The following is a 21,039-nucleotide window of genomic DNA, read 5'->3' as shown; positions in this document are numbered from 1 at the left end:
GTGGCTGCCTGGTTTTGGCAGCTGGTGTCCCGGGTGCCTCACCGAGAATGGGCACTGGCGCGTTCTGCACGTCCGCTCAGGCAGGGAGTGCGTGCACGCAGGGAGGGGCTCCGTCAGCGAGCACTGGGCAAACGTGCTAGGGCCTCAGCCCCCTGCCTGGGAAACGGGTGTAAGGACGGGGGCAGGGGCAGGGTCAGCCGGAGCTAGACAGGAAGGGGTCGGCGAACGCCAGGGGGGCACCGGTCTCTCCCTGGAAGCCCCCACCCCTCCCAAGCGCAGGAGGGTCTGGGGCTGGGTCTGAACCACCCCTCCAGGCCCCTGAGGACATTCACCCGTGGCCCCCGCCTGCCCGCAGGGCATCAGGGAGCCGAGGCTGAGCCGGCAGGAAGCAGGGAGATCGTGTTTGTCTGAAATGCGTCAGGAGGGGGACCGGCCTCGGCCGCAGCTTGGGGGACTCATCTGCGGGTTAGAGACTGCCCTGTGCCAGGCAACCGCAGGCCCCCGGGGGTGGGCGGAAGCACCAGGGGCAGCAGTCTGGGCGTGGGTCGGGGACGGTGGTGCCGCCAGCCAGGGGGCTGTCCCAGGGTCTGTCCCAGGGGCCGGCGAGGCTGGGGGCAGAGGGGCCACCCCGCGCCCTCCCAGCCCTGCCTCCTGGGCTCATCGCTAGAGTTCTGGAGATAGCTGTGCGCGGGCCGGAAGGACGGCTCCGGTCCCCAGACCGGTGGGACAGTCGTTCCCCGGGGGGGTGGGGGTGGGGACGGGGTGGGAGCAGGAAAGGATGGGCGGGTGGCTGAGCGGCACCGCCCTCTGCTGGCCTCTTCACAGCCCGCAGGGCACCACCAGGCGGCAGTGCGTCCTTGTCCGCCCGGCGGGGCCCCCAAGGCCACTTGTGGCGCGGCAGGAGCTCTTGGTCCGGGCACCGGGGGTGGGGGGTGGGGGCGCCCGCCCTGGCCCTGTGAGGCCCCAGCTGTGACCCCCCCTGCCCTCTCGCGGGCTGGCGGCCGTCAGAGCACCAGGGCCCGGGCCACTGTCCACAGGGTGCTCGGGGGCAGCAACACTGAGACCACCAGCAGCGGGCCTGAGGCCCCTGGGGGAGGGGAGGCGGGCGAGGTGCAGGAGCAGACCTCGAAGGCGTCCTCTGCGCGGCTCTGGCCCTGTTGCCCTGGCCGGGCCTGGGCCCCGGCCTCTCTGCCCGCACCCTCCGGGTCCGCCTGTGGGTCTTTGCAGACCAGCCAGTCCCGCGCTGTGGACTGCGGGTACCCGGGCGCGGCCTCCAGCTCGCTGTCCGGCACCTTCCAGTACTCCTTGCCGCGGAAGAAGTAAGCAGCACCTGGGGGAGAGGAGAGCGTGAGCTGCGGCGCTGCAGCACGCAGGGATGAGGCTAGACAGCAGGGGGACGAGGCGGCAGAGCGTGGGCCAGGGTAAGTGGGACAGCGGCCTCCGGGCGGTCTGTCTGTCTCAGCCCCAGCGGCTGACTGTGGGCACCCAGGGCCTCCCAGGCCCAGGAAAGCTTGGGGGAGCCGCCAGGAGGCAGGGGGATGGATGAGAGGCCCTCTCGGTTTCTCTCTCACGGAATATTTATTGAGGGCCTACTGTGTGCCAGGCCACTCTAGGTGTTGGGGACGTAGCTCTGAAAACAGAAAGGAAACGAAACATCTGGCCCCGTCAGCTGTCCCTGTGGAGGAGCTGTGCTCTCCCCTCGGCCAGGCGGGGCTGCACCATGTGGGCCTGAAGCAGGCGTCGGGGCAGCGTCCACGGGAGGCAGGGCAGGTGCAAAGGCCCTGGGGCACATGAGGCAGCAGGATGTTGCACAGAGCGGTGACCCCGGCGGGTCAGTGGCAGCAAGGGGCACAGGTGCACGCGTCGGCTCCTGGGTCCTCCCAACGAGCCTGCTGCGATCCCCATTCCACAGGCGGGGAGACTGAGGCTGCATGGGGCTCACCATCAGACCAGCGCATGGCGTCGTCGAGCGTGCTGGGGATGCCCCTCCATGGGGGGCTCCGGGCGGGGTGGCCGGGGTCCATGCGCCGTGTGTGCTCATCGAAGCGCCAGTACAGCTGGTCCTTAAAGAAATAAGTCTTGTCATTGTGGGCCCAGGAGAAGGCAGCGTCGACGCCGCCCGGCGGGAGGCCGAAGTCTGAGACGGGCCGTGGGTATCCTTCCTCTACGTTATTGTCCTTAAATACCCAGTATCTGTCTCCTGGGGGTGAGAGAGAGCGCCGTGGGCCAGAGTTCGGCCCACCCCGCGGGGCGGAGGCTCTGGCCCCTCCTCCCCGCGTCAGCCACCCCCGCGCCATCACCCCCACCACGCCCCGGGGGCCTGGCGCGTATTTACTGAGCACCTACTCTGTGCCTGGCCCAGGGCTGGCCCACCTGCTGGCAGCCTGAGAACCCGGGTTCTCACACAGACAGGGAACGGAGTGCCCGGCCCCCAGGAGGCCGCGGTGCTGGGCCTCACCCACTGCTGCAACCAGGCAGGCCGGCGGCATCTTCACGGGCACTGACAGGCCCTGACATGCGGGTGCACCTCTCTCAGCGTTTACACAGAAGAAACACGTTTAGAAATCACCAAGAACTTCAAATCCATATGCAAAATTGAAAAAAAAAGGTTTAAGATATTTTGGGGAGTATCTCCTTGACTGGGCTCTGGAAACATCACTCCGTCGTTCTGCCAGCGAAGTCCTTCCTCTGGCGTGGCGATGTGCAGCCCGGTCATATACGGGGAGGGGGAGGGCGGAGGGGCGACGGGGCAGGGGGGTGAGAGGAGGAAACATTTAAAAGTTTTTTGCCAAAGAATTGGAAGGGGCATTTCTCCAAGGAAGACACTGAAATGGCCGACAGGCAACATGAATAGATGCTCAAGGTCACTAATCAGGGAAACGCAAATCAAAACCCCATGAGATAGCATCTCACACCCATTAGAATGGCTTCGATCAAAAAACCTGAGAAGACCGAGTGTTGGGGAGGATGTGGAGAAACGGCGCCCTGTTGGCGGGAACGTAACACGGGGCAGCCACTGGGGAAACGGCGTGGACGGTCCTCAGAGGCTCCGATAATCCCACTTCCGGGGAGATACACAGAAGTTTCGAAGGCAGGGTCTCAAAGGGGCACCTGCACACCCACGTTCACAGCAGCATCATTCGCCGTAGCCAAGAGGCGGCAGCGCCCCGGGCGTCCACTCGTGGGCGGTGGATACGCACCAGGTGGGCCATCCACACAACAGATTACTCAGCCTTAAAAGGGACGGACGCCGGGACGCCTGCCGCAGCACGGGTGAGCCCTGAGGACGCTATGCTGAGGGAAGGGAGCCGTCACGGAAGGACACGTACGGCGTGGTTCCACGTCTCCGAGGCGCCCCACCCAACCCACACAGGAAGTGGACGGTGGGCGCAGGGGCCTGGGCGGTTGGTGTTTCATGGGAAGACAGAAGCCTCCTGGAGGTGGACGGTGGTGGCGGCTGCACACCGTGGGAAGGTGCTTCGCGCCCCTGAACCGTGCATGTAGACGTGGCTAAAGTGGCCAATTTTTACGTGTTTTTTCTTTTTTACCACAATTAAAAGTAAACATAATTTTAAAAAATCCTTAGCCAGAGACAGCAGACGACTGGAGTGCCTGAGTGGGGGGGGGCGCACGAAGCAAACCCACACCCCCGCAGAGCGGACCCCCCCAACAGAGGGGGGGAGGGCAGGGGGGCCCCCACAACACGAAGGGCCGGAGACGCAGAGCCTCTTCCGCGCACGGCGGGAGGGGGTGCTAGCCTGGCGGGTACGATGCCCCGCACGAGCGCAGTGGACTCCTCACGGGTTCAGGGGAACACAGGCATAGAACCAACCGTCCATGTTGCAAATACGGCAACATGTGAACAAGGAGGGAAGCTGGATGACGGACGGGCAGGCGGGCGTTCACGTGCTGTTTCTGCAACGTTCCCGGAAGTCAGAAGTGACTTTCCAGAATAAAGGTTTGAGGAACGAGGAGGCTCTTTACGCAGAGAAGTGCAACCACCTCCGAGCCCTCTCGAGCGCCCAGAGACAAGGGGACGGCCAGGGTGCACAGTAGGCTGCTGTCTGCGCGGAGACAGGCGAGGGCAGGTGCACGCAGCGGCTCACTCGTGCACGCACTCCCTTTGAAAGGCGGTGCTCCGTCCGGCGAGGCGAACATCCCTCCCTTGGTGAACATCTGAACATCAAGTACAAATGGCATCACAGTTGTGAGAAAGTATCTGCTAGAACGTGCGCCGTTCTTCTAGCTTTGCTTTTTTTGAAGGCTGAGATAACAGGTACCACCTACAGGGAGCCCCCCTGCGCCCGGCTGCTGACTCGCCCCAGGATGGGGACCAGACCCACTGGAGCCAGTGGTGATTGACTGGTCACCCCGACAGCTCACAGCTGACAGGTGCCTGACCCCAACCAGGCGCTGGCAGGAGCACGAGAAGCACGCACGATATTCGTTATCTCCTCAAAGAAATAGGGTCCCCCCCCATTTTGGCTCAAAGAGCTGCTGTAGCGGGTTGAACAACGCTCCCCCAAATTCACATCCACTTGGACCTCAGCATCAGACTCACGTAGAAACGGGGTCTTTGCAGGGGAAATTAGTTAAGAGTGAAGTTGTGCTGGAGTCGAGTGGGCCCGACATCCGCGGACTGGTGTCCTTGTCAGAGAGGACACACACGCAGTGAGACACAGAGGGACGGAGCCCGGCGGGGACACAGGTGGGGCCGGGGCCGGGGGCCTCCGCTGTTCCTCTCTCCACGCGATGGACGTGGACATGGCAAGGGCTGCCAGGCTTTCCCCGGAGCGGGGGGCACAAGGCGGGGTGGCCGACCTGCTCCAGCCGCCCCGCTGTCCTGCACTCAGCACAGGCCCCAGGCGGCCACACCGTCTGAGAGCCCGATGCTGGCGCAATGAGGGTCTCCCGACGTTCAGATGTTGAGAAATAACACCAATCTAGAAGACCGTGCCCTGCAGGTCCCACCCCCATGCCCGTGGCTTTGGGGTGCAGGACCGGGAGGCAGGGAATCTGCCATGGGGGGGCACAGTGTGTGGCTCCCGGCGTCCCTGGGTGGGGAGGGGTCAGACTCTGGAGCCCGTACGAGGCTGGACTGGAAAGCCTGGGTCAGGGCAGGAGGGTGGCTCCTCTTTGGGGGGGGTGGTGCCCACAGACCCGCGGGGCTCGTGCCGCAGGCCCGGCGTCCTGCCCGTGGCCCGGCCCAGGGAACAGGGTGTGGAGGGTGGGCCGGCCATCCATCATCCCCGATGACGACGGAGACGTGGGAGACGTGGGAGCTGGCCGGGCCTCCCCCTGCGTTCCCTCCCCGGGTGCACAGCTGCACTCTGGGCTCCCGCACCCCCACTCCAGCCTCATACCCTCCTCGGGGCTCTGGGCACTCAGCAGGACGGCTCTTGCCCTGGTGCCTTCGCGCTGGCCGTTCCCTCTGCCTGGAAAGCTGCTCCCTCAGCTCATCCAACACTGAGTCCCTCACCTCGTGCAGCGGCTAATGCCGGCCCTCCTAGGGGACGAGGGCCGGGGTCTCCCACCGTGTACCTGTCATGGCTGCCACAGTGTGAAGACACAGTAGGTGCTCAGCAAATACACACAGGCCGTGGCACAGTGAGTGACCTGGCCCCCGCCCCCCGGGCTCGGAGCAAACCGCGGGCATGGCTGAGGCCCCAGCAACCATACAGGCAGCGCCGGGTGGGGGCCCACCCACCTTTGAAGAAGACGATCTTGTGGTCGCTGGTACGCTCGTACACGGCGTCCACACTGTCCAGGTGCAGGGGCAGACCCCGCCAGAAACGGTGCATCTGCGCGGGCTGCAGCGACGCCAGGTGCCCGTCCCGTGTCAGCCGCCAGAAGTACCTGCCTGGGGGGCCAGAGAGGGTGTGCGGCTGCAGGTGCCGGTCTGGCGGGCAGCGGGAGGGGGCCGCCCTTCCCTCCATTTGCCGCTCGCTGGATGCGGGACCAGGTGGGGGTTACCTTTGAAGAAAAAGGCCTCGCCGCGGATCTGGGCCACTGCGTCGAAGTCAGTGCTGCAACGGTGAGGCACGTCCTTCCTGGGCCTGGGGGCAGAGAGAGCCGGGGGGGCTGGGGGCAGGGGCCTGGGGGGGGCAGAGGGAGGGGAGGGCTGGGGGGCGGGCTGGGGGTGAGAGAGAAGGGGGGTGGGCAGGGGAGAGGGGGTGCCGGGGCTGGGGGCACAGACCCGGGCGGGCTGAACCCCCATTCCTGAGCCACTGTGAGGAGCTGGGCGTCACAAAGCCCCGGAAGGAGACCCCGCATCGTTGCCCACAGGCTCAGAGAGGCATGACAACGGTGTGCGTCAAGAGAGAAAGGGCATTAAAAGCAGTCCCTTATGTGTCAACTATACTTCAATTAATAAACGAAAATCCAAAGCCCGTGTCCCTTTTCCACAGTCCAGAGTGGCCGAGACAGAGCGAGGAGCGGGCGGAGCGTCAGCGAGCATCGTGGGTGCAGGTCTGGGCCAAGGAGTGAGCAGGTGCCCCTCCGCATCTGGGAGGCTTAAGGAAAGGGTCGTGGTCCCACAGCCGTGCTTTCTCAGGAGAGCCAGGAAGCTCTGAGCCTGTTGGGGGCGGTGCCGGCCACAGAGTGCAGACCAGGGGCCCACAGCTTACGGGGTGCTGGACCGATTGTCAGGGGGCTCTGGCAGGAGTGGAGGCTCCTCGGGCTCCAGGGTGTCTGGCTGTGCCGTGGGGGACACGGACTCCCGCACGCCTGTGGAGACAGGAGGCTGCACTGGACCCGTAGGCCCGCCTCCCTGCAAATCCCGCCCCCACCAGGGGACCCCCCCCCCCCAGTGCGGAACTGCGGCCAAGGGGTGGCAGGTCCCCACACGGGCACGGCTGCCAGAACTACAGCAGGAGTAGGAGACACGGGGGTCCCCACGACCCCTCCTTGACCACCAGGGCTTAAACGAGGTTGCCCCCCAGACTCCTTGTGGGTGCAGACCCCAAAGAACCAAACACAGGGGTTCCAACCAAAACTTGTCTGTGAATGTGCCCAGCAGCCAAAACACGGAGACGCCCCAGGTGTCCACCAGCATGAGTGGGCAGGTAGGATCGCTGGGCCACAGTGACGCGGGCCGTGGGCGGCCTCGGGAACAGGGCACTCAGTGAGAGAAGCCGGACACAAAAGGCCACTCGGGTGCAATTCCATTGGCGTGAGAAGTCCACACCGTGGAGACGAACAGAAAGGAGGTCAGTGGCTGCTCGGCGGGGGGGCAGGGGGTGGTGAGGAATGTTCTGGAACTAGGTGAAGTGGCAGATGGGTAACACTGTGAACGGGGTAAATGCCACTGACCTGGATGCTCCCAGTGGTTAACGTGGTACATTTTACTCTAGCAGGAAAAGCCCAGAGGCATCGGAGGGCCGGGGGCGAGGGGAGCGTGGGAGCGGGGGAGGGGCTGCCACGCTTAGGAAGGGGAGGCAGGGTCTGGCCGCCGTGCGGAGCAGACTGGGGTTGGAGCAGGAGACCAGAGCCGCACACGGGGCTGGGGCCACCGCCTCTGGCCTAGGCCCACGCCCGACGCAGGATGGGGCCTCCTTCTGCGCCGCTTCCTGACATGTCCCCAGCAGAGCAGGTCCCCAAGCAGGGCTCTGGGCCCCGTCCTGGCTCTGTTGGCCGCCAGGGGCCAGCCTGCCTCAGTTCTCTCCCACCTCTAAGTGGGGCCGGCCGGCCCGCGGTCACAGGTGTAAAGACCGGGCGCCGCTAGGCACACACGTGGTTCGCACGGGGCCAGGGGCACCACCCACGCCCGCGGTCACTGCCTGAAGCTCTGTGGGCACTGGCCTGGGATCTTGCCCGGGGCTCGGAGGCTCTGGGGCGAGCTGTTATAAGGGCTGCAGGCCCTGCATCCAGGGACCCCGGCGACAGACACCCTTTACTCATCCCACACACGAGGGGGCAGCTGCTAAGTCGTGCCACGCAGGGTCTAGATGCCGAGCTCATGAAGACGACCAAGACGGAAAAAAAAAACAACCCTCCTCCCGGGGTGGTCTGTGCGCTGGGGGTCCCCTGCCCTTCTGTGCCCATCCCGGGGGAGCCTGTGGCTGGCTCAGGGGAGGACTCACCGTACAGCTGCCAGATCCGCACCCTGTCCTCATAGGGGAGCCTGTAATGCAGAGGGTCGCCAACCGGGCCCTGGTAGTAGGGCTGCATGATGGAGCTCGCGGCCGCCACATGGCTCAGCCCGATGGCGTGGCCAAACTCGTGGACAGCCACCGCAAACAGGTCCATGTCATGGGCATCTGGGAACCACAGGGAGCAGTGGATCAGGGGAGGGACTGCCGGACTGGCCACAAGGATGGGGCAAACTTGTGCACAGGGGCAGGGGGCACCCATGGGGAGGGGGTGTGATGTGAGGGGTACCGACCCGGTTCCTGCCAAGGCCCTCCTGGCATCTACAAGGGCTTCTCGGGCCTGAGTCCCACCACGGCAAAGGGCCCAGAGGCTCTGCGGGGTCACTGCAGGTTCCTCAGGCTGGGACAGGCTCCGCCCCAGGGCTGGAGTGTGGACTGACCCCACAGCGGCCCCCATCTCCTGGCCCACATCTGTGCCCTGCGCTGAGGGGCTCGGCCCACCCACAGCCTGGGGGCCTGTGCCTTCCAGGACAAGTGGGGCTCAGCGAGCAAGGGGGTGAAGGTGTGAAGACCTGCAGAGACCTTGCAAGCTTCCGCTGCCTCTTGGAAGCTGGGACCAGGGTAAGGACAAGCCCGGCTCAGCCCGTCATGGGGTAGACACCTCGAGCCGCGTGAGCCCGCGTCCCAGGCCTGTGAGCCCAAGATCAGCAGGGCAGGCGCCCCTGCCGGAGACGGCGGGATGAGGCTGGGCTCCATGGGCAGGACAGACACACAGCGCTTGGGGCCATGGGGGCTCTTCACCCCGCAGGCCTGGAGTGGCCGCCATAAGCCAGGGGCTCCCTGGGACTCAGCCTCAGCCCAACGCACCTGACGAGCGGAAGGCCCAGGACTCGTCATCATCGAAGTGGGCGTCCCCTGCGGTGTGGTGGTCGCCGGGGAAGAAGGCGTGGGCCACCGTGCCGCCGGGGCCGTCGAAGGGGTAGGCGTCGTTGTGGTCGGCCGTGGAGAAGTCGATCTGGATGTCCGCAGTACTGCCCGCCACCTCGTGAAAGTTGAGGGGCGTGATGTCGCTCCAGACTTTGAGGGCGTAGTGCATGAGCGCCCGCACCGTGTCGCGGCCCAGGGGCGAGTCCCGTGGGAACGTGCGGACCCTAGGTGATGGGGTCAGAGCCCGGGGTCTGCCCACCAGGCGCAGGCCCTGCCCCCACCCCAGCACCCACCCGGGGGGCTCCCGGGCACATCCCTCCCCAGGGGTGCCCATCCAGGCCTTGCTGGGAAATGGGGTTTTGCGGATGTAGTTAGGATTTGAGATGAGGCCTCCTGGATGGGGTGAGGTGTCCGCAGAGGACACAGCAGGGGACGCGGGGGCGGGGAGAGGGCCGCGCGAGCGTGGACGCAGGGACTGTGGCAGTGTAGCAGCACCCCGAGCAGGGAGGCCGGGGGGGATTCCCCCCACCCGCCCACCCCCCCCACGGAGCCTCAGAAGGAGCCAGCCCTTCAAGCCCTGGACCTTGGGAACTGAGGACACGGTCCCGGTCCCACCACGCTCGGCTCGGGGACGCTTGTTTCGGCAGCCCCCAGGCACTGAGACCCAGAGAGGCAGGCAGGTGCCGCCCACCCACCTCCAGGACAAGCTCCTCCTGTTCCACGTGGCCGGAGCTGAAGCCTGGCGCCTCCTTCGAGCTGGGGCCGCAGCCGGGAGGTCAGGGAGGGAACACCGAGGGGTCTTCATCAGTGCCAGGGTGGCCTCGTCTGCAGGGGTGGCCGGGGGTCAGGTCCCCTGGGGCTGGCAGCAGGCTCAGGCCCTATGCCCCAGTCCCTGCCCCGGGGCTTCAGCGTGCCAGGCCTCATGGCCAGGGGGACGTCCGTGACCAGGCAGGGGTCATGCGAAGCAATCACTGACTACGGCAGCACACACGCCTGACCGGCTCTGCTGGGGCACGGACGTTTGCAGCTCTTCCGAGGCCTGGGCACAGGTGCGCTCCATCAGCCCACAGGAGGGGCTCTCCAAGCCGGGGATCTGTTGCCAATATGTAAAACCCGCAGTGCTCCCACAAATACCCCAGATTTCTGGCTTCCCATGGAAAGCTGCAAGTTTTGGCTGCACAGAACTGCCACTTCGGGGACAAGAATCAACTGGGGCCATGGTTGGGCAGACCCCACCCCGACAGCTAGCCCCCTTGGCCCCCATGGCACAAGTGCATGAGACCCTGCTGGGCGGCGTGCAGATGGGCCTGGGCGCAGCTGGTGCACAGTCCCCCCACATCTGGCGGTGGTGAGCGTGCCGACGAGATCCCATGTCCCCAGGGACAGTGGGCCCAGCCCTAAGCGCACCCCCCACGGGCAGGCTGGAGAGGGCAAAGGGCCCCAAAGGGTGGCGGGGCAGTTAGGGGAAACCCCATCTCCTGCCACCGCTGCGGGACTGACCCAGGATGCCGGTGGCCTCCAGCCCTCCGAACCGCTGCATGGCCGCAATGGCCTTGGTCAACTCCTCCCGTATCTGCAGCTGCCCTCTTGTGGGGTCTGTGGGAGGCAGGTAGCCGAACTTGCTCAGCCACTCCTGAGAGCAGAGAGCAGAGTGAGGTGAGGCGGTGGCGGGCTCAGCCCCACCAGAAGAGCTGCCTGCCCTTGAGGTGAGGGGCAGGCCTCTTCCGCCCTGATCACCACCGGCCCTAGCCCCCCATTAGCCCACAGACCACCTCATGCCCCCTCTTTATAGACAGATTCTGGAGAACCGTCTTATTAAACTTGATGCCCCTTAGAAGGGGTGAGCTTAAGCAGTGCCCTTCTCCTGCGCCAGAACACACCCAGGGCACACTTGAGAAGGTGAAATTATAAAAAGGTTATTGCGTGTGGCAAGTGCCAGATTCAGGCCCGGAGCTGCCTTACGAGGCAGCAACCTAGGACCTAAGGTCTGAAACCCACACCGAGAGGGCAGTAGCCTCAGACTCCGGTTTTAGGAATCCGGTCACGAGCTGCCCGGACTCTGAAGCCAGGCTGGCTGGGGGCAAATCCCACTGGGCCACCTCCTTGCCGGGCACCTGGGACAAGTCCCGCAAGCCCTCTGGGTGGTCTCCTTGCCTGTGGGTGTGAGGACATCATGAGTTAGAACACGGAAACGCTCAGCGCCTGACACAGGCGCTCTGTACACAAAGTGTACGTGGTGTTGTCGGGACAGGTCTGCCGAAAAGTGCCCTGGCACTGGGGTCCCAAGCCAAACGGGAAGCAGGAATGGCAGGCGACCCTTCCCCATGGACACAAATAGAGCCTCCTTCCCAAGTCCCAGCACCTTTACCCCCGTGGGGGGGCCCGAGAAGAGAGGGAGGCGCTGACGCCATTCTTTGGGGGGAGTCTCAGCTTCAACTACCAAATGGTGTCACGCCCACGACCTGGCCGGTGTGACATGAAAGCCTCGGGCCATGTGGACAGCAGTGGGCTCCCCAGTGGGGGAGGACCTGCAGGTGGGTGGGGCGCAAGGTTGCAGGAATTCCCTGAGACCCTCCCCTCCCAGGCCTGGCTCCAAGACAGGTAGCAACCTGCAGGCCTATTTGTTTTCTGGTGGACACTGAAGAAACTCTCAATTCGTTTATGCTACCTGCAGGGTCCCCGGAAGCTTCTGAGTTTGTGGCCCCTGCCAGTAGGACCCCTGCCCAGAGGCTCTGCCCCCACAGGGGGCCCAGCAGGTGCTTGGTGGGAGAGAGTCCACCCTCCTGGAATTCTCAGGAGCTTCAGTTGACCAGGAGGAGCCACCTCCATGATTTGCGTAGAATTTGTATACACCGGCAGAGAACCAGCTAGATTCCTCTCTTTCCTGGAAACGTGGAGTCTTTCTTGGGGTTTCTCTGTTCCTTTAACTCCCACCCCTCAAGCCCTTACTGGCCCAGAACCACCAGTCCTGACAGAAGACCCCTGAGAGAGTGTGCGGAGCCGGGGCCCTCAGAGGTTGTCGGACAGGACTGGGTAGCAGTGGAAGTGACTTGGTCCTCGATGGACAGCAATCAGGAGACCCTTCCAAGTGGACACTCCTGATTAGGGGGGCCTGAGGAGTGACGCCCTATGCTCAGACGAGGTGGGCATCGGCTGGGACAGGCCCACTTCCCCACCCCGGACTGTGCCCTCCTCAGAGTTAAGATCTTTGCTGCCCCTGAACACCCCTCTTCCTTTGGGAGGACCTCCCTTCACATCACTTGGGACACATTAAAGTGTATCTATCTCAGGCACCAAGAGGGGACATGTCCTGGCTAGCATCCGGCTAGGCACTGGAGATGCTCAAGCACAAAACAAGTATATTTGAGGCTACATGTGTTTTGGGGGAAAAGTTTTAACAAGGTTTTGATGTTGCAGTTTTCTTTCTGAATGTCAACATGCAGGCACACACACATTTCAAAGCCCTGCTGCTCAGCAGCACAAGGCTGCCTCCTCCAGGAAGCCCTCAGGAGTCTCCTGACAAAGAGGATGGCAGGCGTGGGAGCCAGCCCCCACCCTCCTCACCAGGGAAGGGTCCATTCAAGCAGGTGCATCCCCCCACCCAGGCCAGCTGCTTCAGAAGGACCTCCCCCCCCCCCCCGGCTCCCCGGGGAAGTCTGGCCTGCAGGCCGAGGTAACAGCTGGGTCTCTGCACTGAGCAGCCCCGTGCTCCACCCCTCACAGGGCTCTGTGGGGTTCACGGAGGAGCCCTCGCCCGCCAGCCCCCAGGGTCCCCAGGGAAGCCTGGCCAGGAGATCCTTGCGTTTCTGGGCTTTGGAGAAGCCAAGAGCACTTCCGGCAGTTTTGGAAATGTTTGCCAACACTGCAAAGTAGGTTTTAGCCTCGGATCCGAGTGGCCAGCCTGGGTTAACTTGCAGAAGAAGGGGCAGCTGAGTGCAGGTACGGCCCTGGGACTGGCACTGCTGCCCCCAAGGTCAGTGGCCACTCCCACCTGCCTGGACCCTGCCTGAGATACGGCTGGATCTGCGGGGTTGGCCAGGGAGTCCCCACCAGCAGGCGAGAGCTGGGGGTGCGGGGGTCTGTGTCCTCAACTGCACTTCCCACCTACCCCCAATGTGGACTCCTCCCAATGACATTAGCCTCTCAAGCCCCCCCCCCCGGCCCCCCTTTCTCCTCCCCACGCCCCCGAAGGCCCCTGCAGTCCTGGGGGGGGGCTTCTGGGTCCCTTCCTGGACAGCCCAGAGTGGGGGTGGGTGGGAGCACCCCACCAGCTGGCCAGGGGAAAATCCTAAGGGGGGGGTCTGACAACAGGACAAGCCCTGGCGGGCGTGGGGGCTGCTGACAGCCGCTGGCCCTCGGGAGCCCTCGGGGGTGGCACTGGGCCTGCAAGCCCGTGGGGCCCCGCCCAGGCCTGTCTTGGTGGAGGCACAAGTGCCTGGAACCCAAAGGCCCCATCCCCGCGGGGAAGGCACAGTGGCCGCCAGCAGAGGGAGGGAGGGGCTCTCGGGGAGGGGGCGGCTAAGAAGACAGTGCTCTCTCCCCACTTGCCAGCTCATCTCCATCTCGGGAGGTGACAGGCAAATTCCCAAATGGCCGGGCTTCCTTTTTTCCCGGGGCACCACTACATTCTGAAGCTGCCGAGGAGACTAATGGGTGCGAGCGGCGGGGGCGTTAACCCGGGGACGCGGCAGACGAGCGCCCCACCGCTCCTTCGGGCGGGGGGCGGCGGGTGGGGGTGGGGCTGGGGGTCGCAGCCGGGGCCAGACGCTGCCCCCGCCTTCTCCTCGGGGGCGCCCGCCGCAGGAAGCCCGCCCCCCCCGGGGGTCCCCGCCCCCTCAATCGCTACAGAGCCCACGGGGTGCACACCCAGGCCGGCCCCTCCCTGCGCCGTCTTCACGGCGACCGCGTCTCCAGGGCAACCAGGCTGCCGCAGCGGAGGTGAACCTTCCAGAAGGCTGTGACGAGGGGAGGGAGAGGGGAGGGAAAGGGGAGGGGAGGAGAGAAGCAGGGGCGGCGCAACCCCGCAGCCCCCGCCCCGCCGAGGAGGATCCCCAACAGCGGAGGAGATGAGCTCTGCCTCCTCCCAGCGACCGCTGAGCTGGGCCATTACCGCAGAGGGGGAAATTGAGGCCGGGACATGGTGTCCGGTGCCAGGCAGTGGCAGGACTCCGTGCAGCGCGCATCCGGCGGGCCTTTCCCGGCTCGCCCACGCGGCCTCAGGTCTTTCCCTGTGCGCTCAACACAGTTTGTTACACCGCCAACAGGTCTAAGTCCCCTCCCTACTCTTAGGGTCACAGGGAAGCGCAGCCCTGGCCCCACGGCAGCCCCAGCAGGTGGGCGGCCCCAGCAGGTGGGGGGGACCCAGCAGGTGGGCACCGGGAAACTGCAGCCCCAGCCCAACGGAGGGATGGTACGGGGCTGCACTGTTCTGTGCTTCACCAAGCTGGCAAACAAGAAGTGCTTACTGTATGCAGGGTCTCAGGTGGTCCCCTTGGCTGCCCCACCACATGGCCGCTGCCGTCTCCACTTACAGGTGGCAAGCGGTGACCAGGAGACACACAATCCCCTGGAGCCTGGCGGGGCCACCGTGTGCCTGGACTGGCCTGGGTATCTGCAGCTCTGCCAGGGACCGTGGCCATGGATGGCTGACCTGTGGGCCCTTCCCCTGCACGACCCATCTCCAGCTGGAACCCCAGCCGCATGGCGGGGGGCATGGAGAGCAGGTGTCTTTAGCATTAGCCCCTCTGCACAGATGAGGGAACCCAGGCTCAGAGGCTGCTGTGGCGCCGCGTGCAGACGGCCACCCCCCAGCCACGGCGATGTGGCTCGGGAGACATGGAGCTGGCAGGCGGTGGCTTCAGAGCAGTCCTGAGGACCCCGACACTCACAGTGAGGAGGGCAGAGCCCGGCCGGTACCCACGAGGTGCCGGCTCACTGCTCGCCCTGCGAGCCTTCACTTGGTGCCCCTCGGAGGGCAGTGTGACCACCACCTCCACTCACAGCTCAGGAGACTGAGGCCCCCAGACGTGTGACCGGAGTCAGTGGCGGAGCCGTGGTCCGGTGGCAGTCCCTGTCCGGCTTGCTCTGCCACGGGGGCCGCTAAAGACCCTGAAGGGAAATGAGCTGGGGCGTCCTCAGAGCAGGACCCCCCATGCTTGTCTTCCTCTGGGAGCTGACAGCGGGCGGCTGCTGGGGGCTCCAAGCCCCAGTGTCAGCCCCAGTGTCTTTCCCGGGGGGGGGGATGCTCCTGGATCCCCCCCGACAGCCTGCTGTTCGCTGTCCATCCACCTGACACTTCCAGGCTGAGCGCTCGCTGTACCGGGCACCCTGGGGACAGTGAGGGCCTGGGAGAGCCTGTCCTGCACACAGGGCTCCAGGCGTGGACAGTGTCTTGGGGAAGAACGGCAAGGAGCAAGTGAACACAGCAAGTGACACCAGACCGTGATGGTGTCATGCACGACTGTCGTTACCAGAAGCGATCCCAGCAGTTACTGAGTGCTCTTCCCTTCACTAACCCACTTCACGCTCTCGGCATCCCCCAGGGCAGAGCTACGTGAGGCCGGGATGCACTGTCTGCGGGTTCAATCCGCGCTTGGCACGCGGGAGACGCCAAGGGAGTACCTGCTAAATTAATCTTACAAGGGCATGATTATCCCCATTTTACAGATGGGGGGCCTAGAGAGATTAGGACCCGCAGTCCCACAGCGTGGGGCAGGGCCGGGGAGCCCGGGGGGTCTGGCTGCAGAGCCTATTCCTGTAACCTTCGTGCTATGAGGACACGTGAGTGACAGGTGCAGGGACTAATTAAATGGTGGTCAGGGAAGATGTCCGGGGGGGGGGGGGACAGTAGGTTGAGACCAGAAAGACGAGGAGCTGGTCAGGTGACAAGCCTGTAAAAGTTCATGGAGGTGGCCATGGCAGATGCAAAGGCCCCGGGGCAGGAAGCAGCCTGGGAAGTTCCCTAGAGAAAGGAGTTCCACGGAGTATAGGAGGGAGGCATTCAGAAGCCAGCCGCCTGTAAGGAGTGGGACCTGATTCTGTGCGAGTGGGGAAGCTGGGCTGTGCATACTGCCAGACCACTCTGTCCTGTCACTCTCGAGAGCTGGACAGTGCTCGGGGGACCCGACAGGCTCTCAGTTTATGTGGGGCAGATGCATCACCCTCCATGAGCCAAGCAGACCCTACACCCAGAGCATCTCACTAGAAACTCAGATCACCACTGACAGGCAAAAAGCACACACCCTTGGAAGGCACTGCGTCAGCCCCCCTGCCAAACCCCAAATCCTATACAGCCTTCTCTCCATTCCTCCGTCCCCCTGGGAACATGCAGGCAGCTTGTTACCTGCCAGACACTTCAGAGGCCTCACCTGAACATCCCAGCAGCCCTGTTTTACAAATGGGAGCCTGGGGCCTGCAGGCTGGGTCTGGACCCCCATCTGTGTCAAGGGCCCCCATGAGAGGAAACGCAACCTAAGCCCCCAGGCCGGCCGGTCCACACTCCCAGAGCTCAGACCACAGGCATCCAGCACAGCCCTGCCCACACCACCCTGGCTCGCAGGACAAAAGCCCCACAGAGACTTCTTTCAGACCGGCCGGCCGCCCCAAAGGCAGTGGGTGCTCCGGCACAAGGACTCAGTGCTGACAGCATGCCTCAGGGTGGGGGCCTCAGGAGGGCTGGGGGGTGTCTGAGGTCCTTCACATTTAAATTCAACCTCCCACAGAGGTGTAGGGAGGGGACCCCAGCAGCCTTCCCTCTCCAAGGCTCAGGACAAAAGCACGCATGCCCAGGTTCACCATTCCTGCTCTCTCTGTCCTGGCAGGGGGCATGCAGTCTGGCCCTGGCCTGGGCGTCTGCAGCTTCGAGGTGCGAGGGACAGTCCTGGCCCTAAGCCAGGTCTGTGACCTCAGGCCCGAGGGCACGCAGGGCCCACAGGCTCCCCTGGGTGCTGGCACTGAGGAGCAGGGCCCCAGAGGCCACTGGCTGAGGGTGACTGTCACCCTTGCCGTGACCTGCCTCTGGCCCAGGAGGGGGACGCGAGGCTCACACTCGCTCCGAGTGAGGTCCTGGCTCGCACCCACCCTTGTCACCATCCAGCCTTGTGCTGCCCATCCCTGTGGGGCCTCCTGGGGCCTCCTGGGCCGTGGCAGGGCCTTGCTCATTCCCGGCCATCCTCAGCCACACACCAGTCAGCTTTCTGGGTGTCAAAGATCACACGATCCGCCAAGATGCCGCGTGGTTCGGGGCCACAAGCACTTGGTTGCTGGAAGCAGAAACCTGAGCAGAAACTCGAGGGGCCAGGCTGGCAGGTGTGCTAACGTGCACCGCATCCCATTCACGCCCACCACCAGGCCCCCCTGCTCCCGGGCCTGGGTCCCAGGTGTTCCTGGCCCTGCTGCTGGCTTAGCAAAATATTAGCAATAGCCCACTCGTCCGTGCCCAGGGCCGGCTGGAGGATGTGACTGACGTCTGCGCCAAGAAGCGAGCTGGGGTGAGCACCAAGCACCAGGCAGACCCAGACGCTCCAGTACGGACCGTTCCCCAGGACGGACTTCCAAGGGAAAACAGCAGGGCACGGCACCGTGGGCAGCAGGCGTCACCCCCAGAGATAAGGGGCCCAGGTCCCCACGTCCTTTGGAGTGCCCAGACGACCTCCAGAGGGATTCTCAGGAAGCGAGGGGAGGGCAGGAAAGATGGGATTTCTCCCGCTGGCCCTTCCCTATGGCCTGAATAGCTTGCTACGGGTATTACCTACCCAGAAATAAAATGATGAAAAGCTCGGGCCCAGAAGGACTCGCTGAGCGGCCGACAGCCCCAGGAGGGCACAGCGCACTCTTTGGTCCTGCTCCACACGGCCTGAAAACCGGCCTGAAAACCCACCGGTAGTTGGGCGCAGGAGGACTCAATCCAGGGCTTTGTCCTCTCACTAAAGCTGGGGGTGGGCTGGGCCGGGCCAGCCTCTCTGGGGACCAGCCAGTGCTCCAGACCCGCTGGGCTCAACTCTGGCAGAAGCTGGGTCACACTGACAAAGGGGCCCTTCTCCTCCCTGGCAGCCCTAGATCTGAATATGCAGAGTCAGTGGGCCCCAGGGGTGTGTGCGGCAGTCTACAGAGGGGGTGGGAAGGAGCCCCCTCCTCCCCATAAATCCTGTCTCCGAGACTTCCTGCACCTCTGGGTCTGGGGCTCTGAGGTGTCATTCCCCAGAAGGCCACCAGAGACCGCCCTCCGCCCACAAACGTGGGCAGGAGGCAGGAAGGCTTGGCCGCACCCGGAGGGACCTCCTGGCCTTCCCTGGGTGGGGGCCTCTAGGGTCAGGGGCAGAACCCTTCACTACTCCCCCACGGGGCCAGATGCCAGGGTCCTGCTGTCTCTGGGGCTCCAGGCTGAGGAGCCACAGCCCCCCCACCCCCAGTGCATCTCACAGAGTTGGGCCCATGACTGCCCCCCACGCCCCAGGAGGCAGTGCCAGGCCCTAGCTGGGAGGAGTGCACCCAGCCTGCTGTCTCTGGGCAGGCAGAGAAAAAACCTGAGAACCGGGCCAGGTCTGACAAATGAACTGGGCCGGGACTAGCACCCGCTGGCGGGACCCCGTGGGATCCCCCTCAGCCTCCGGAGCAGGGCCTCTCTGAGCCCCAGATCATGTGCCCCAGGAGCGGGTCCAGGAAGCCCAGAGCGGGTGAACGGAGGCACCCCAATTTCAGGGGCAGTTTGGCTGGGAGGACGCCCGGTGTGGGGCCCCTCAGGCCTCGGGATGCCGTCAGCAGGGACCGTGGCTGCGCCCTCCCAGATGGCTTCGAGGGCTGGGCCAGCTGGGCGGGGGTGGTCCCAGCCTGCTTCTCAGCCAGAACCTGTGGCCGAGTCCTGCCAAGTCTATGGAGCTGCGGGTGCCTCCCAACTGCCCCCATCCGAGTGCCTCCGCTTGCCTAACTCCGCCTGCAGCCTCCAAGTGCCAACGGCGCTGGGAGAGGGGTCCGGCCAGCACCGCTGCCGGCCGTGGGCCGTGTGCGGGGGTGGGGAGGCCGCGGCTCCCCGCCCGCATCCCCACGCCTCGGGGAGTGAGGGCAGGGGCGGAAGCCCCAGAAGATCGTTCCAATCCAACGGCCCCTCGCGCCCTCGCCTGGCCTCTCGGATCTGGGGGCGGCGACCCATAAAGTCTGATCTCAACCCTCCAGGTCCAAAGGAGTCTGAATGGGGGAGGGGCGCGGGACAAGGCCATTGCCGCCGCTCCCAGGACGGTTCCCAAAACAGGGGGGACAGCTGGGGTTACGGGAGGGGGCGCTGGGGACGGCGGTGGGGCTGCATCAGAGCCTGGGAGTGGAAGGGGGACCCCATCCAGCTCAGACAGGGCCAAGCGGGCGGCAGAGCAAGGCTGGCCGCCCTGGCGGCGGAAGAGGCCAGGGAATAGGGCCAAGATTCATGCCCAGCGGGGGGGCAGGGGGGCCGGTTCTCTTGCTCCCCAACACCCTACACGGAGCAAACTCGAGAGCCACCGGCTTTCCGGGGCGCCACAGTCCGCAGCCCCAAGCTTTCCTGGGTGGTGGGTGCACGCCCCTCCCCCCGCCACTCCCACTGGGAACGCACGCGGGGCGCACTGCCCCCGCGGCTGCAACGGCTGTCCCACTCACCTGGGGTCCCCCTTCGGGGCCGCTCCAAGCCGCGGACAAGGGCTCCGGCCAGGCAGCCCCAACCTCCGCTGCCTCCCGCTGCTGCCGCGCGCGGGGAGCGCAAGCAGCCGGGAAGGCACGCGGCGCCCCTTTCCTAGCCCGGGTGCGCGCGCCTCAGCCGCTCAGCCTGTGCCCCGGCCTCAGCTTTCCGCCTAGGAAATGGGTCCAGGGCTCCCCGAGCTCCTGCAGGCGCCGAGGGGCACGGACGGCGTCCTCCCCGCCCGCGGGACCCCGTATGCCGGCCGCGCACTCACCACTCCCAAGCTGAGGTCTTCCGCGCGGGATGTGGGCGCGCCCCAGCTCCCGCGGGCCGCCAGCGCGAGCAGCAGCAACGGCAGCTGCGGGAGCCGGGGCCAGGGGGGCGGCGGGCCGGGACCGCGGGCGACGCGGCGCCCCATCCCGTTCGCGGGGCCGTCGGCGCGGCACTGCAGGTCTCCGCGTTCCCGCGCCCCGCTCCGCCCGGCTCCCCGCGCCCCTGCGTCGGGCTCCCCGCGCCGCTGCGCCCCGCGCCGCCGCTCTGCGCCCCTGCACCCCCACGCCCGTGCGCCCCGCTCTGCTGCGCGCCGCTTCCCGGCCCGCCCGAGCCCCGCGCGCCGCCTCCTATCGGCGGGGCGGGGAATGCTAATGTATGCTAATGACCGCCGGCAGCGCTCGCTCCGCCCACTCTCTTAAAGGCCCCGCGTCCCGCGCGGGTGCTCGGACCCCACCCGCGCCCCACGCCTCGCGCGTGCACCGGGGACTGGAGCTGCGGCTGTCGGAAGGCCGGCGATTTCCGAGTGTCCCGAGACGGTCTCGGGACGGCGGGCGGTGCGTGGACGGGGCGCCCCCCGGGGGCTGACCGGGCCCCCGCCCGCCCGCGCGCTCCGCGGACCCGGACCCGGAGCCCGGATTCGCGGTCACGGTTGGGCACCCCAAGCGGCAGTCGCAGCGCGCCCGGCGGACGCCTGGTGGAGCCCTTGATCCTCGAAAGAAAGGGGTAGCTGAGGGGAGGGGGTGAGCGTGGGGGCGGGCGGGGCGCTGTGGGCGGGCGGGTCTCCTGGGGTCTGGGCTGGAGAGGAGGCTGTGAATGCTGACGTCTGTCGGAGGTCAGTGTGCGCGGGGCACATGTCCAGCCTGCCCCCTTTATCATCTCAGCTTCTCACAGCATCTCGTGAGGTGGGAACGATTATTCCCATTTTTCTAACAAGGAAACTGAGGTCCAGAGAAATTACTTAACTTGCGGGGTGGGGGGCTGCGAGGATCAGATGCAAACACCCCCACACCTGAGTGAGATTTCTCATCCTGGGGTCTACAACTGCTTCCCAGCCATCGCCCCTTCACCCTCTGGTCCTGGCTGGTGCTGTGGCCCCGGTCTCCAGAC

The 21,039-nt window shown here is 65.4% G+C and overlaps 1 protein-coding gene across 1 annotated transcript; it reads right to left on the bottom strand.

Moving 5' to 3' along the window:
* Positions 1–984: 984 nt before the first annotated feature.
* MMP17 (matrix metallopeptidase 17) lies at positions 985–20,077 on the bottom strand. The gene is made up of 10 exons (XM_028095842.1): positions 19,934–20,077; positions 10,518–10,650; positions 9,713–9,842; positions 8,958–9,241; positions 8,082–8,258; positions 6,627–6,726; positions 5,974–6,056; positions 5,708–5,860; positions 1,943–2,200; positions 985–1,330 (listed from the first exon to the last, which is right to left on the bottom strand). The coding sequence occupies exons 1-10, from the start codon at positions 20,075–20,077 to the stop codon at positions 1,005–1,007; spliced, it is 1,788 nt and encodes a 595-aa protein (XP_027951643.1). The 3' UTR covers positions 985–1,004.
* Between the last annotated feature and the right edge of the window lie 962 nt (positions 20,078–21,039).

The sequence above is a fragment of the Eumetopias jubatus genome, unplaced genomic scaffold (assembly GCF_037043125.1).
Source record: "Eumetopias jubatus isolate StellerSeaLion01/CBP00866 unplaced genomic scaffold, mEumJub1_p1.0 scaffold_16, whole genome shotgun sequence".
Taxonomy (NCBI): Eukaryota; Metazoa; Chordata; class Mammalia; order Carnivora; family Otariidae; genus Eumetopias; species Eumetopias jubatus.
This window is presented reverse-complemented; position numbering and strand designations above follow the sequence as displayed.